General features: G+C 52.9%; 1 protein-coding gene across 4 annotated transcripts in view; it reads right to left on the reverse strand.

The window, feature by feature from the left end:
• CSTPP1 (centriolar satellite-associated tubulin polyglutamylase complex regulator 1) overlaps positions 1-14,173 on the reverse strand; it is a 572,416-nt gene that overhangs the window by 399,473 nt on the left and 158,770 nt on the right. The window contains exon 1 of one of the 4 annotated variants that reach the window (XM_085646638.1): positions 4,707-4,885. The exons of the other annotated variants lie outside the window; for them this stretch is intronic. Coding sequence (XP_085502764.1) covers positions 4,707-4,744 — 38 coding nt within the window. The 5' untranslated portion in view covers positions 4,745-4,885. Of the gene's footprint in view, positions 1-4,706; positions 4,886-14,173 lie in introns of those variants that run through there. 4 annotated transcript variants of the gene reach the window in all.

The raw sequence follows: 14,173 nt of genomic DNA on the forward strand, positions 1-14,173 counted from the left end.
TGACCAGGAAGTGACCCCCAACATCCCAGCACTTCTTTCCACCTTCAGGTGGCTGGTCCTCACAGGTCGGAGGGATCAGGAGGGTGGCTAGGCAACGGGGCGAAGCTATGAAAGATGTTTCATGTCGCAACAAATCAGGTGTTTGTTAAGCGCGACAACTCACCCGTAAGGGTCTCAAGGCGCTGGGGTTGTGGGGGGGGGGGGGGGGGGGGGGGGTTCGCAGGTTCCAGTCCATCAAGGAGGGGGTCTATTGAAGAGCCAGGTTTTGAGGTTTCTTGCGAAGATGAGGAGCGATGTTGTCTGTCCGAGGCGGAGCGGAAGGTTGTTCCAGGCTCTGGACGCGCAGAAGGAGATGGAGCGGCCTCCCGATCTGGTCTTTCTGGTGTGGGGACCACGGCGTAGGAGAGCTGGGCTGATCGTAGGGTCCTTTGGGGTGCGTGGAATTTGAGTCGGCTGTTCAGATATGCTGGTCCGGTGTCGTGGAGGGCCTTGTGAGCGTGGGTGAGCATCTTGAAGGTGAATCTAGCTTCGATGGGGAGCCAGTGGAGTGTTCACAGGTGCTGGTAGATGTGGCAGTGTCTTGGCAGGTTGAGGACCAGTCTTGCGGTGGCGTTCTGGATGTTCTGTAGCTTGCGGGTGAGGTTTTTATTTATTCCGGCATAGAGTGTGTTGCCGTAGTCAAGCCTGCTGGTGACCAGGGCGTGAGTGACGGTCTTTCTGTGTTCGAGGGGGATCCATTTGAAGGTCTTACGTAGGAGGCGGAGGGTGTGGAAGCAGGAGGATGGGACGGAGTTGATCTGGCGGTCCATTTTGAGCTCTGAGTCCAGGATGAATCCCAGGTTGCGTGTGTGGTCCGTAGGGGTAGGCGGGCTTCCGAGGGCGGGGGGCCACCAGGTGTCATTCCAGGCGTCTGGGTTTGGGCCCATGATGGGTACTTCCGTTCTTGAAAGTTGTCTGGCGGTGTTGGGTTCGTTGGATAGGGAGAGGATGAGTTGGGTGTCGTCTGCGTATGACACAATGTTGAGTCCGTAGGTTCTGACGATGGGGGCGAGCGGAGCCATGTAGATGTTGAACCTGCATTTTAGATGAAATGTTCGTTTGTAGTGAAATCTCCATTTCTGGCAAAATCTTCCCTTTGTGGTAGAAATCTTGCTTGTGGGTAAACAGGGGACCTTTTTTCTAACATGATAGAACAAAGTAGGAGAGAGAATGTTCGAGATTACATTTACCTCAGATCCAAAGGTCTTTCTTGGCATTGCTCCATGATGACCCTCCTTCGAGGCGCTACACTCTCGCCATGAGTCTCCACAGTTCATTTCTAATCATTGGATTGAAACGAATGGACTATTTGCTGATTTTGGATTGGAATGAACTTATCTCGAGTTTTACCAGGCTCAAGGGCCCCGCGAGGCTTGTTTCTTTCGCTGGCGCACACACTGACGTCACCGGATCAAAGCTTCTGACATGAATGATGCTTCAGAGCAGAACCACCACAAAACTCAAACTTGAGAAAGATTGAAGTGAGTGCACGCGCCTCTGAGACTGTATCCAGAATGCTGCTGACACCCCCCACGGGAGCGCTTTGCAGGACACTTTTCCGTGCTAAAAGCCTAGATTTGGTCAAGGTCAAGAGATAGGAGAGACAATTCTCTGTGGATTGCTTGCACCATCAGATCTCTCTACAGTGACAAGTAGTATTGGAAGCCGGCACGGGTGTCATCTGAGCCTCTACATATACAACAGCATAGAGACACCAAAGGAGTGCGTGGGAGCTTCAAACAGCAGCACGAGGTCAGCACACCTGATGGACTTCCATTTGGTGAGCATGCCAAGGGGCAAAGCCCTGACCCAGGGTTTCATCTCCCGAATAAACACCAGCCTGCTCTGATGGAACCGAGTCAGAGTCGGCTGTCCTGTGCCCTCGGCTACCCTGGACTCCAAGAGCAAGGTATGAAGAACGTGTCAGCCCCGATGGAGGACAGCTGCCTGAAGCTTAACTCAGAGAAGACCGAGGTCCTCATCCTCGGACTCTGCACCTCCACCTGGGACAACACCTGGTGGCCCTCCGCCCTCGGGAGCCCACCATTCCCGACAGACCACGCTCGGACCCTCGGAACCATCCTTGACTCCTCCCTCTCCATGAACCGCCAGATCAACGCCGTCGCCTCCACTAGTTTCAACTGCCTTCGCATCCTCCGTAAGACCTTCAAGTGGATCCCCCCCGACTGCAGAAGGACCGTCACCCACGTACTCATCACCAGCAGACTGGACAACGGCAACACCCTCTACGCCGGAATCAACAAGACTCTTCAGCACAGGCTCCAGACTATCCAGTACACCACAGCCAGACTTCTCCTCGGAACCCCACGGCACAAACACATGACCCAACACCTACGAGGCCTCCACTGGCTCCCCGTCAAGAAGAGGGTCACCTTCAAACTCCTCACCCACGCCTACAAATCCCTCAACAACATCGGACCCAAATACCTCAACGCGAGAGTATCCTTCCTCGTACCCAAGAGGAACCTCCGCTCCGCCGACCTCGCCCTGGTAGAGGTCCCCAGCATCCGCAGAAACAGAACCGGCGGCAGAGCTTTCTCCTACATCGCAGCCAAGACCTGGAACGAGCTCCCTGTGAACATCAGATGCTCCCCGACCCTGCACACGTTCAGGAAGGATCTCAAGACCTGGCTCTTCGACTGATCCAGAGCGCCCCCCCCCCCCCCTCCCCCTCAAAGCGCCTTGAGACCCTCATGGGTGAGCAGCGTGCTATACAAACCCCTGATTGATTGACTGCAAGCATCTGACGCACACTGTGCTTTTGTTTTTTTGAGATCTGCTTTTTTGAAAATTGAGCTCCCTCTGGCACCTTTCCAAGACGTGTGGATTGCGGCAGAGGTAACTGTGCAGGGCAAGGAAGGAGCGGGAGTTGTCATCCATCAGCTAAAGATGCATATCGGCAGCAGAGCCGCCATGTCCTCAGGACCTGCAGCTCTCCTCACCTATAGACTCTGGATAATGCTTAGGATGTTCGATCGCGTGACGCTAAGGCTGAGCTTGCATTAGGACAGGACGGCCTGAGAGAACACGCGGGTTTCACTCAAATAAAGAACCAAGCGGTACTAGTATGCCAAGGATGGACAGCGCCGTGCCAATAATGCCACAGCCTGCAAAGTCATGGCAGCATTATATCAGGAATGCCAGGAGTGGCTACTAGTATGCCTGGGTTTATGCCCGGGATGGGGGCAGTCATGCCATGGATGCTCACAAGATCAGTATGCCAGGAATGTGCATCTTTAGGAAAAGGAAGCCTGGCATAGGCCAAGAATTAAACCACTGTGCCAGGGCTCGCTGCCAGCCTGCCAAGGCTCCCCGCATTGTGTCAGAATTACACCACTGTGCCACGGCTGGCACCAGCTTGCCAAGGCTCCCCACTATATGTCAAGAATTACACCGCTTTGCCAGGGCTGGGCACCAGCCTGCCAAGGCTCTCCGCATTGCGTCAGAATCACACCACTGTGCCAAGGTTGGGTACCAGCCTGCTAAGGCTCCCCACTATATGTCAAGAATTACACCGCTTTGCCAGAGCTAGGTACCAGCCTGCCAAGGCTCTCCACATTGCTTCAGAATTTCACCACTGTGCCAGGGTTGGGTACCAGCCTGCCAAGGCTCCCCACTATATCTCAAGAATTACACCGCTTTGCCAGGGCTGGGCACCAGCCTGCCAAGCCTCTCCGCATTGCGTGAGAATTACACCACTGTGCCAGGGTTGGGCACCAGCCTGCCAAGGCTCCCCACTATATGTCAAGAATTGGGGTATTTAAGTATCCTGACGATTTCAACCATATATCACAGACTTCTTTAACCTTGGGAAGTATGTAAACTGTTTTGCTTCTAAACCGGATAAAGCAAACCCCACTATACTAGCATACAGATGACTAGGTGTGGACAGATGGTAACCCCATTTGACTGCAACGCCTTCCAAACGCTTTAGCCACCGAAAACAGAGACAAGGTTCTTGTGGTGAATTTCAAGACTGAAAACAGGAATCAGGCAACGGGAGGAAGAGAGAAACATTGTCTATTTAGGAATTAACCCTGAAAACCAACCTCTTACATCCCCAGGGGGAGGAGCCCGCAAGGAAAGGCGGTCGCAGAATCAGGCGCGCTATAGAGCACATGAACCCCATCTCCTCAGGCAATGTATAGAGTGCTGTAAAGACCATCTATAGAATGATCAATCCATCCATCAATCAAACCGCATTTGGCTGTCGAGGATGTTGCCGAGGCAACGGATTAGGACTTCAGGTCTCAGACCCGCTCCCCACCACGAGGCCCCGCCCCAGGACCCCATCCTCTGTGAAACCCTAATACTTATCTCACACCACAGTGACTCCGTGGGCAGGGACATGTCCATGGACTCCCCCTACTTTAAAGGGAACCCCACAATCTGAGAGACGTTCAGGCCAGGTGCCTGCTGGATGACACACAATCCACTTAGATAACACAGTTTGGTGAGTCTAACTGTCCTGGTCATGACCTGCCCCCTTTGCCCTTCCTACACCCAGACTTGTGTCCTCTCCGGTGCCCCTCAGGAGACGCAAGTACCCTTCTCTGCACTCTCGGTGGAATCGAGGGGGGTTATTTACCCGACTCAATGCTACTTATTTCATCAACTTCGGAAAGATAAAAGGTTGAATGGCTCACCCTGCAAACACAAGGTCAGACTTGTGGCGTGGATCCATTATTCCAGCGAGATAGTCGATCACCCCATAGTGGGTTGGGTGTGCCCTTGCCCTTCCATGCCACAGGACTCAGCCTACACCTCACCGACAGGTCCTAACTGGGCCAAACCACCCTCGGGTCGCTTGTGTTACCCTGTAGATGGGGCGGAGGCGGGGGCGGGGGCTGGGGCTGGGGCTGGCAGGTCGCGTGGTCTCTTCCTATTGGAGCAGGACTTTGGCTGGTTTGCATATGGGTTGCCGCTGTCTAAATAGGAAAGTGAGTGAAAAACAATGAACTGGAATGTGGCAACAAGTGACCATCAGTGGCCAAGACTTTTGCAGCCACTTAATTCATTACCGTGGTGGTTTTCTCCGTCAAACCTCACGGCATCCTGTGGTTCTTACACCTGCATCGCCCTCTGCCCTGTGAACCTCCCTGGCCCTCTCCAGTGCCCCTCTCCTGCCCCTCTCCCTCACACCCCCATGGCCCTCTCCCCTCACTCACCCTCTCACACGCCCTTGACCCTCTCCCTTACACCCCCATTGCCCTCACACTCCTCTACCCTTCCTCGGCCTCTCACATGCCCCTGACCCTCTCCCTCACCCCCCCATTGCCCTCACACTCCTCTGCCCCCCCTCGGCCTCTCACACCCCCCTAGCTCTCTCCTTCCTCTACCATCCCTCTTCCTCTCACAAGCACCCGACCCTCTCCCTCACACCCCCATGGCCCTTTCCCCCATGCCCCTCTCCTGACCCTCTCCCTCACTGGAGAGGTGTGGTGCAGCGGCCAGGGCAGCTGACTTCGAAGCACAGGGCTCACGGTTCGATCCCCGGCTCTGGCGGCAGCTCTGCTCAGCACCATGTGACTCTCGGCAATAGCTCACTTCATTTCCACGACGGCCCCCAGCGCCTTGAGACCCGTAAGGGTGAGTAGTTCGCACTTTACAAATACGGATTTACATTTACACTCCCGCATGGCCTTCTACTTCCTTTGACCCTCCATCTCACATGCCCCTGACCCTCTCCCGACGCTCCCAGTATTCTTCCTCACACCCCCATGGCCCTCCCCCTCCTTTACCCTCACCCACTCTCTCACATGCCCCTGACCCTCTCACTCACACCCCATGGCCCTCACACTCCTCTGCCCTCCCTCGGCCTCTCACACGCCCCTGACCCTCTCACTCACCCTCCATGGCCCTCCCACTCCTCTGACCTCACTCACCCTCTCACACGCCCCTGACCCTCTCCCTCACACCCCCCTGGCCCTCACACTCCTCTGCCCTCCCTCGGCCTCTCACACGACTCTGACCCTCGCCCTCGCACCTCCATGGCACTTCTACTCCTCTACCCTCCCTCCTCCTCTCACACGCCCTTGACCTTTTACCTCACACCCCCTGGCCCTCTCCCCCCTGTGAACCTTCCCTGGCCCCCCCCATGCCCCTCTCCCAAGCCCCTGACCCTCTTCCTCGCCATGGTCTCCGGCAAGCAGGCTGATGCCTCACTCAGGCGCCGCTCTGATAGCACCCCTTGTTGGCTGACGGGCTCCGAACCTGGCACAGGGGTCCTTTGTTCTTCGGCCTCTGGGCGCTGGGCCAGACGTAGGTAAGATCTGAGAGCCCTCTAGGCCTCAGACACACCATGAGGGCGCAGCAGAGGCATGACAATCACGCAGCGCCAACTAGGCCTGCCAAAGACGCAGTACAGGCATTGCAACCCTTCAACTCCAGGACACATGTACAGGTGCCCACACTGCAACCCTTCGACTCCAGTGCACGTGTGCATGTGCCCACACTGCAAGCCTTCAACTACAGGGCACATGTACAGGTGCCCACACTGCAACCCTTCGACTCCAGTGCGCGTGTACAGATGCCCACGCTGCAACCCTTCGACTCCAGTGTGCGTGTACAAGTGCCCACACTGCAAGCCTTCGACTCCAGGGCACATGTACAGGTGCCCACACTGCAACCCTTCAACTCCAGTGCGCGTGTACAGGTGCCCACACTGCAAGCCTTCGACTCCAGGGCACATGTACAGGTGCCCACACTGTAAGCCTTCGACTCCAGTGTGCGTGTACAGGTGCCCACACTGCAACCCTTCGACTCCAGTGCGCGTGTACATGTGCCCACACTGTAAGCCTTCGACTCCAGTGCACATGTACAGGTGCCCACACTGTAAGCCTTCGACTCCAGTGCGCGTGTACAGGTTCCCACACTGCAAGCCTTCGACTCCAGTGTGCGTCTACAGGTTCCCACACTGCAACCCTTCGACTCCAGTGTGCGTGTACAGGTGCCCACACTGCAACCCTTCGACTCCAGGGCACATGTACAGGTGCCCACACTGCAACCCTTCAACTCCAGGGTGTGAGAAGTTGGCCTGATATATGATGTCACTAATTCTAGTGTACACCTTGTATCAGTCCAAACAACCCTTATGGTGATTGGTTGTAAAGTCAACCTTATAGACCAGCTATCCTAGTGGTTGCATGGACAAGAGCAGTCTTAGGCTAAACTCTGAATGGCATGTGAAGCCAGCTGTTATACCATATGTAATCCCTTGAATACCAAATGAAAGGACACCACAACAGATATATATATAAAATAAAGTGTATTTATTCTAGTCAAACCCTCAGCACTCTTTATGAGATTCGAGGTAAGTACAACGAAGTCTTATTCAAGCATACATTAAGTCACACAGGTAAGTAATACAGTTAGGCCCTAGGGGCCATGCAAACCATATACTAAGTAAGTGGTATAAGGACCACTGTCACGGAAATAGGATAGGCCTAGGCCTAGGGAATCACTGGGGCTACACTATACTACCCAAGGTTAGGAAGTGGGAGGCCCACGGGATTCAGGTGCAGAGTGGAAACACTCACGCGTAATGCGTATAATCGATAGAAATAGTACAGTTTAGAATTAATCAGATTTAGGACACTTCTGGAGTAGCTAGGAAGTCGAGACTTGAGAACTAGACACTAGGATAGTCAATACCCTGATGAGCACCGGAGTACCCAAGTTACCTAGCCCACGGGCTGCGGGTGCATAGGTGTGAACTTGCGTCGGGTTTCGTCGTCGACTCCTATGGATGCCTGAAGGAAAGATGCTGACAGGCAGTCAGTGAAGAGTGTCCGGTGGATCCCAAGGCCGGGATCAAGAAGGAAGGATACCTGCAAGCAGAAGGGACAGTAATTTGTAACATAACAAGGGTACCCCTAATTTAGTTTCCTATCTCAGGGTTTTAAAGTAAATGATACTGAATAAATATATATAGGAAACATTCATTAAAATAAATGTAGTGATGTACAAATTGATCAATATCCAGAATTTTCCCTTATTTATCTAACACAATATTCATGTATGTATCAATGTAGCTTCCTAACACAATGTAACTGAATTGTTCTGAATTAATCTATGATTTACAATTTGTCAGACATTTTATGTTTTCAATCGTGTTGCAAAATATCACGAAAAATTACTACATAGTAAACATGGCTATTTTTCTCAATTCCAGTCTACGCGCGTTTCGGCGATCAGCCTTCTTCAGGCAGCCATGATATTCAAGAAACCCTAAAGCATAATAAAGAAAAAGAATAATCTATAACCAATTGTACATCTCCACATATTCAAGTGCAACTTATATTAAAAGAGGCCCTAAGTCGACCCTATACATATATACATTTATACATTTATATACATACATGAATATTGTGTTAGATAAATAAGGGAAAAGAAAAGCCAAAAAAAGTATATAAGTTTACAAAAATATTAAAGAATGAATTTTCAAATCAATCGCTAAGTGTGATAGTTATGCTTAATTCTGGATATTGATCAATTTGTACATCACTACATTTATTTTAATGAATGTTTCCTATATATATTTATTCAGTAGCAGAAGGGACAGAGTCTGGGTCACTAGCCAGTGACCACGTGGAACCAGGAAGGAACCAGGCGATGTCGGGAGATTTCAGGTGAAGAGGTGAAGCTTGTCGCAACAGCCACGGGTACCAGGAGACGTCGAGGACGACCAGGACCAGGAGGCGAACTGTCCCACGAAGGCTCATGCTGTCGGCAGCGTCGAAGTCGAACTAGGACTCACCAAGCCTTGGCAAGCGGAACCCACGAAGAAGGGAGGACTTGCTTCTGGTGCAGACCAGGAAGGTCTGGGGTGCTTCTCTTTCGCAGAGGAGAAGGAGCCAGTCTGGAGGAGCCAAACCAGCAGTGGAAAATTGAAGGTGTGTCGTCGCAAAGGTTACTAGCCAACGGGCAAGCAACCGGACAGACGCGGCAAGCAGGAAAATGCAGAAGGGCCCCACGCAGGACTCGTGGAGTGTGGGGGGCTGATCTTCGGTGCAGATGGTGCTTGGGGTTGGGGCTTCTCAATCCCTGGTGCACAACCTCGAGGGTGCCTCAGAAGCTGCCCTGGAAGATACTCGCCACTTTTCCCAGGTAGCCGGTCCCACGTCTCTCGTCGCCTCCACGGATCTCAGCTCGGCTGTGGATGTGGATCAGGGTCGGAGAAGTCTGGAAGTCAAGGCTCTGGCCGGGCTCTGCAGTCGGTCCCTCGTAGAACTTCAGCAAAGCAAAGGGTAAGTCTCTTGATGGTGCCTGTTCGCACAGGGTGGCCACTCCTTGGCCACAAGGGAGATTCTTCAGTCTTCTTCTTTCGTCGAATGTCGAAGGTCCAGAGTTTCTGTTCAAGTTGCAGGTTCAGGATAATCTAATCTCCTGGGGCCCAGCTACCACACTTATACTAATCTGGGGGGCTGGGTTGCCTGCTAGGTCACGCCTTATGGTGGGACCTGGGAGGGGGGTGGTTACACCCCCTTCCCTTTGTCCAGTTTCGCGCCAGGACTGGGGCTGGAGTGCCCCAGCACCGGTTTGAACTGGACTATGCATGGGACACCTTGTGTGCCCCAGGCAGGGTCTAGTTTCTTTCATCCCTCCCTGCCCCAATACACTAAGGCCTGTCTGGGGTGGTGCTCGCACCTCCCAAGGCAGGAAACCTATTGTCCAAGCCTCCCGTGCCGGGATCACTCCCAGCAGCAGGAGGTCAGACTTGTGTCGTGGCAGCAGCATCCATTTTGTGATGCTGGGGCTCTGGTTAACTTTAACCGGGTAAGTAGGTTTCAACATGTCTTCTCCCTCTAGAAGGGAGGGATAATATCCTCATCACCAGAAATGGGATGGGGGTATTATTCCAAAGTGTTAGACACCTTACACAACATGTTTTGATAAAGCCAAACCATAGTTACCATAACCGTTTAAGATTATAAGGCACTTTAAGAGTATATGGTAGGCTATATCATAGAACAGCTATAAGGACATGGTTCCGAAAGCTGCAGACAGGCTCAGCTCATGCTAGAGCACCATCTCACATGTTACCAAGCACTCTGCCTCCAGGATTGTTAAGGCCTGCCATAGGAGTGGCTGATAGGTACACATGTGTCTATATATAAGGTAGGTATAGGAATACTACACCTAAGCAAGGGGTGATTACACGACCTTGCCCCAGCTGAGTGATCAGCCAGTTGTGTCATAATGGAAGGCCAGGCCAGGGGTGGCATAATACATGCTGCAGCCCCTGGTAGGCCTAGGGTACACCTATGCCCTGGGTACCTAAGGTACACTGTACAGGGGCCAATAAGGTGATCCTATCCAATTGGGTTATGCACCTAAAGTACATAATATTAATTTAGAGAGAGAACAGCAGGGCTGTGGGTCTGGTTAGCAGGCCCACAGCCACATCTAAGTCGAAAACCAGTAAAGCAAAAGCAAAAAGTGGGGGTGAACATAGAAAGCAGACCCTACTCTCCTACACAGGGCACATGTACAGGTGCCCACACTGCAACCCTTCGACTCCAGGGCACATGTTCAGATGCCCACACTGCAAGCCTTCGACTACAGTGTGCGTCTACAGATGCCCGCACTGCAAGCCTTCGACTCCAGTGTGCGTCTACAGATGCCCACACTGCAACCCTTCGACTCCAGTATGCGTCTACAGATGCCCACACTGCAACCCTTCGACTCCAGTGTGCGTGTTCAGGTGCCCATACTGCAAGCCTTTGACTCCAGTGCATGTGTACAGATGCCCACACTGCAACCCTTCGACTCCAGTGTGCGTGTACAGGTGCCCATACTGCAACCCTTTGACTCCAGGGCACATGTACAGATGCCCACACTGCAACCCTTCGACTCCAGTGCGCATGTACAGGTGCCCACACTGCAACCCTTCGACTCCAGTGTGCGTCTACAGATGCCCACACTGCAACCCTTTGACTCCAGTGTGCATCTACAGATGCCCACACTGCAACCCTTTGACTCCAGTGTGCGTGTACAGGTGCCCATACTGCAAGCCTTTGACTCCAGTGCATGTGTACAGATGCCCACACTGCAACCCTTCGACTCCAGGGCACATGTACAGGTGCCCACACTGCAACCCTTTGACTCCAGTGCGCATGTACAGGTGCCCACACTGCAACCCTTCGACTCCAGTGTGCGTCTACAGATGCCCGCACTGCAAGCCTTCGACTCCAGTGTGCGTCTACAGATCCCAACCTGCAAGCCTTCGACTCCAGGGCACATGTACTGGTGCCGGCACTGCAAGGCTTCGATTCCAGTGCACGTTTATAGGTGCCCACACTGCAACCCTTCGACTCCAGTGTGCATGTACAGGTGCCGACACTGCAAGCCTTCGACTCCAGTGTGCATGTACAGTGACGACACTGCAACCCTTCGACTCCAGGGCACATGTACTGGTGCCGGCACTACAGCCCTTTGACTACAGTGCGCATGTGCAGGGGCCGATACTGCAAGACTTCAACTCCAGTGCGCATGTACAGGTGCCGACACTGCAAGCCTTCGGCTCTAGTGTGCGTGTACAGATGCCGACCCTGCAAGCCTTTTACTCCAGTGCGCATGTACAGGTGCTGACACTGCAAGCCTTTGACTCCAGTGCGCATGTACAGGTGCTGACACTGCAAACCTTTGACTCCAGTGCGCGTGTACAGGTGCCCACACTGCAAGCCTTTGACTACAGTGCACGTGTACAGGTGCCAAAACAACAAACCTTTGACTCCAGTATACGTGTACAGGTGTCAACACTACAACCCTTCAACTCCAGTGCGCATGTACTGGTGCCGGCACTGCAAGCCTTCCACTCCAGTGCGCATGAACAGGTGCCGACACTGCAAACCTTCAACTCCAGTGTGCATGTACTGGTGCAGACACTGGAACCCATCAACTTCCATGCCAAACTACAAGTGCCGACACTGCAACCCTTCACCTCCAGTGCGCACGTACAGGTGCTGACACTAAAAGCCTTTGACTCCAGTGCACATGTAAATGTGCCAACACTGCAACCCTTCGACTCCAGTGCACATGTAAAGGTGCAGGCGGTGCAAGCCTTCAACTCCAGTGTGCATGTGCTGACACTACAACCCTTCGACTCCAGTGTGCATGTACAGGTGCCGACTCTGGAACCCATCAACTTCAGTGCCAAAGTGCAAGTACTGAAACTGGAACCCTTCAACTCCAGTGACCATGTACAGGAGCTGACAATGCAAGCCTTTGACTCCAGTGCACATGTACATGTCCGACACTGCAACCCTTTGAGTCTAGTGCACATGTAAAGGTTCAGGCGCTGCAAGCCTTCAACTCCAGTGCGAATGTACAGGTGCTGACACTACAACCCTTCGACTCCAGTGTGCATGTACTGGTGCCCAAACTGGAACCCATCAACTTTCATGCCAAACTACAAGTGCCAACACTGCAACCCTTCAACTCCAGTGCACATGTGCAGGTGCTGACACTGCAAGCCTTCGACTCCAGTGCGCATGTGCAGGTGCTGACCCTACAACCCTTCGACTTCAGTGCGCATGTACTGGTGCGGACACCACGCGAACCCTAGCTAAGTGTACCTGCTCCTCCCTTGGAGCTTCTTCCCTAGAACTCAGGCCCACAAAGCATTTCGCACTGCATGTACACAGGCAAGGACAGTCCCAGCCAATCATATCCCCTTCACTGAGGCATTCCTGGAATATACACGGAATTTCTTTGAAAAACGTGGGTTAGCCTGGCAGTGATCAAATCTCACACACTACCTCCTAGTTGAAGCAGCCGAAAGAACGAGAACCCTGATAACCAACAGGGTATGCAGGGAGGAAGGGAGGTGGGACCGCAACACGTTCATGCCTGCTAGGTTTCCCGAGACTGGGTGGGAAGCAGGGACAAGGTGCATAGGGGCAATGGCGGTAACAGCCAGAGTGCAATTACCCCTGAGATCACTCATCTTAGCCCCTATCGCCACCATGGCCCCTCCACGTGTAAAGAGATGGGGCAGATGTGGTTGCCTGGCACTATGTGGTGCATTCCCCACGCCTGAAGCCCCCTTCTTGATGCTGAATGCGGTATTTAGGCACGTAACCACCATAGGACATTTGCCATGTAGAGCAAATAGAAAACGACACCAAGGAAGTGTCCCCGCCAACCACCTGTGGGGGGACCCTGAGACTGGGATGGTTAGGCAGCCACTCGGATTCCCGCACAGCAGCCCACTGGGAAGGGGCAGGAGCAAGCCCAGAGAGACACAGCCAAGTGAGTCCAACACAAATTTAAAAAGACCACCCTCAAGCGGGCCGAGTTGGCAATTAACCTACAAATGGTGGCTGTCTTGAAGAGGGCTCCACTGCAAAACCCCAGAGGGTTTCAACTCAGTTACAATGGCAGACATAAGGAAGGTTAGCAACAGACAGGCCTCAGAGAAAGTTATTATTGACACCAAATGGGCCACATGGCTGACCAATGGCACTTGAAAGCATATCACGAGCAGGGATCAATACTTTTGAGGCAGTACCAGCAAAATCCCCAGCCTCAAAACCAAGTCCAAGGTAACCCAAATGCACCGTACGTACAGCTGCAGGGAGGGCAGACAGCCACTACACCACTGCAGCAGGGTGGGGTGGATGGTCAAACACATGGCAAGGACAGCAGCAGGGCGGGGTAACTACCTGGGGAGGCAATGCCTTTACACAATCACAAAACCCACCTATGCAGTAGATTCAAACCCCCAATGCAGAACATACACTTCACGCACACCTCAATACACACTTCAAAATAAAGACTAGTAAGACAACATTAGGAATTCCAAGTCTTTACCTGCGGTCGGGAAACTAAGGGCTGCCGTAGGTTGAGTCTATCATGTATCGTTACTACAGTCCATTCAGGTGTCTGTGGGGACCAGGCCCCACTCTGCTGCTGAGTCCCCAAGGCGGGGTTGGTTGGCCATGCCCAAGGGGGAAGGCAATCTGATGAGGGGCAGGGTGGCTCCCCCATCTAGTGCATTAAAACAGGCACCCACATCCCATCACCCAAGTCCAATTGGGACAGACTCAAGAATTAGATGAAACAAACCCCCTCTCTGGCCTCCAGGCCAGGGACCTCAATTCCTTCATGG

Source organism: Triturus cristatus, chromosome 3_1 (assembly GCF_964204655.1).
Source record: "Triturus cristatus chromosome 3_1, aTriCri1.1, whole genome shotgun sequence".
Lineage (NCBI taxonomy): Eukaryota > Metazoa > Chordata > Amphibia > Caudata > Salamandridae > Triturus > Triturus cristatus.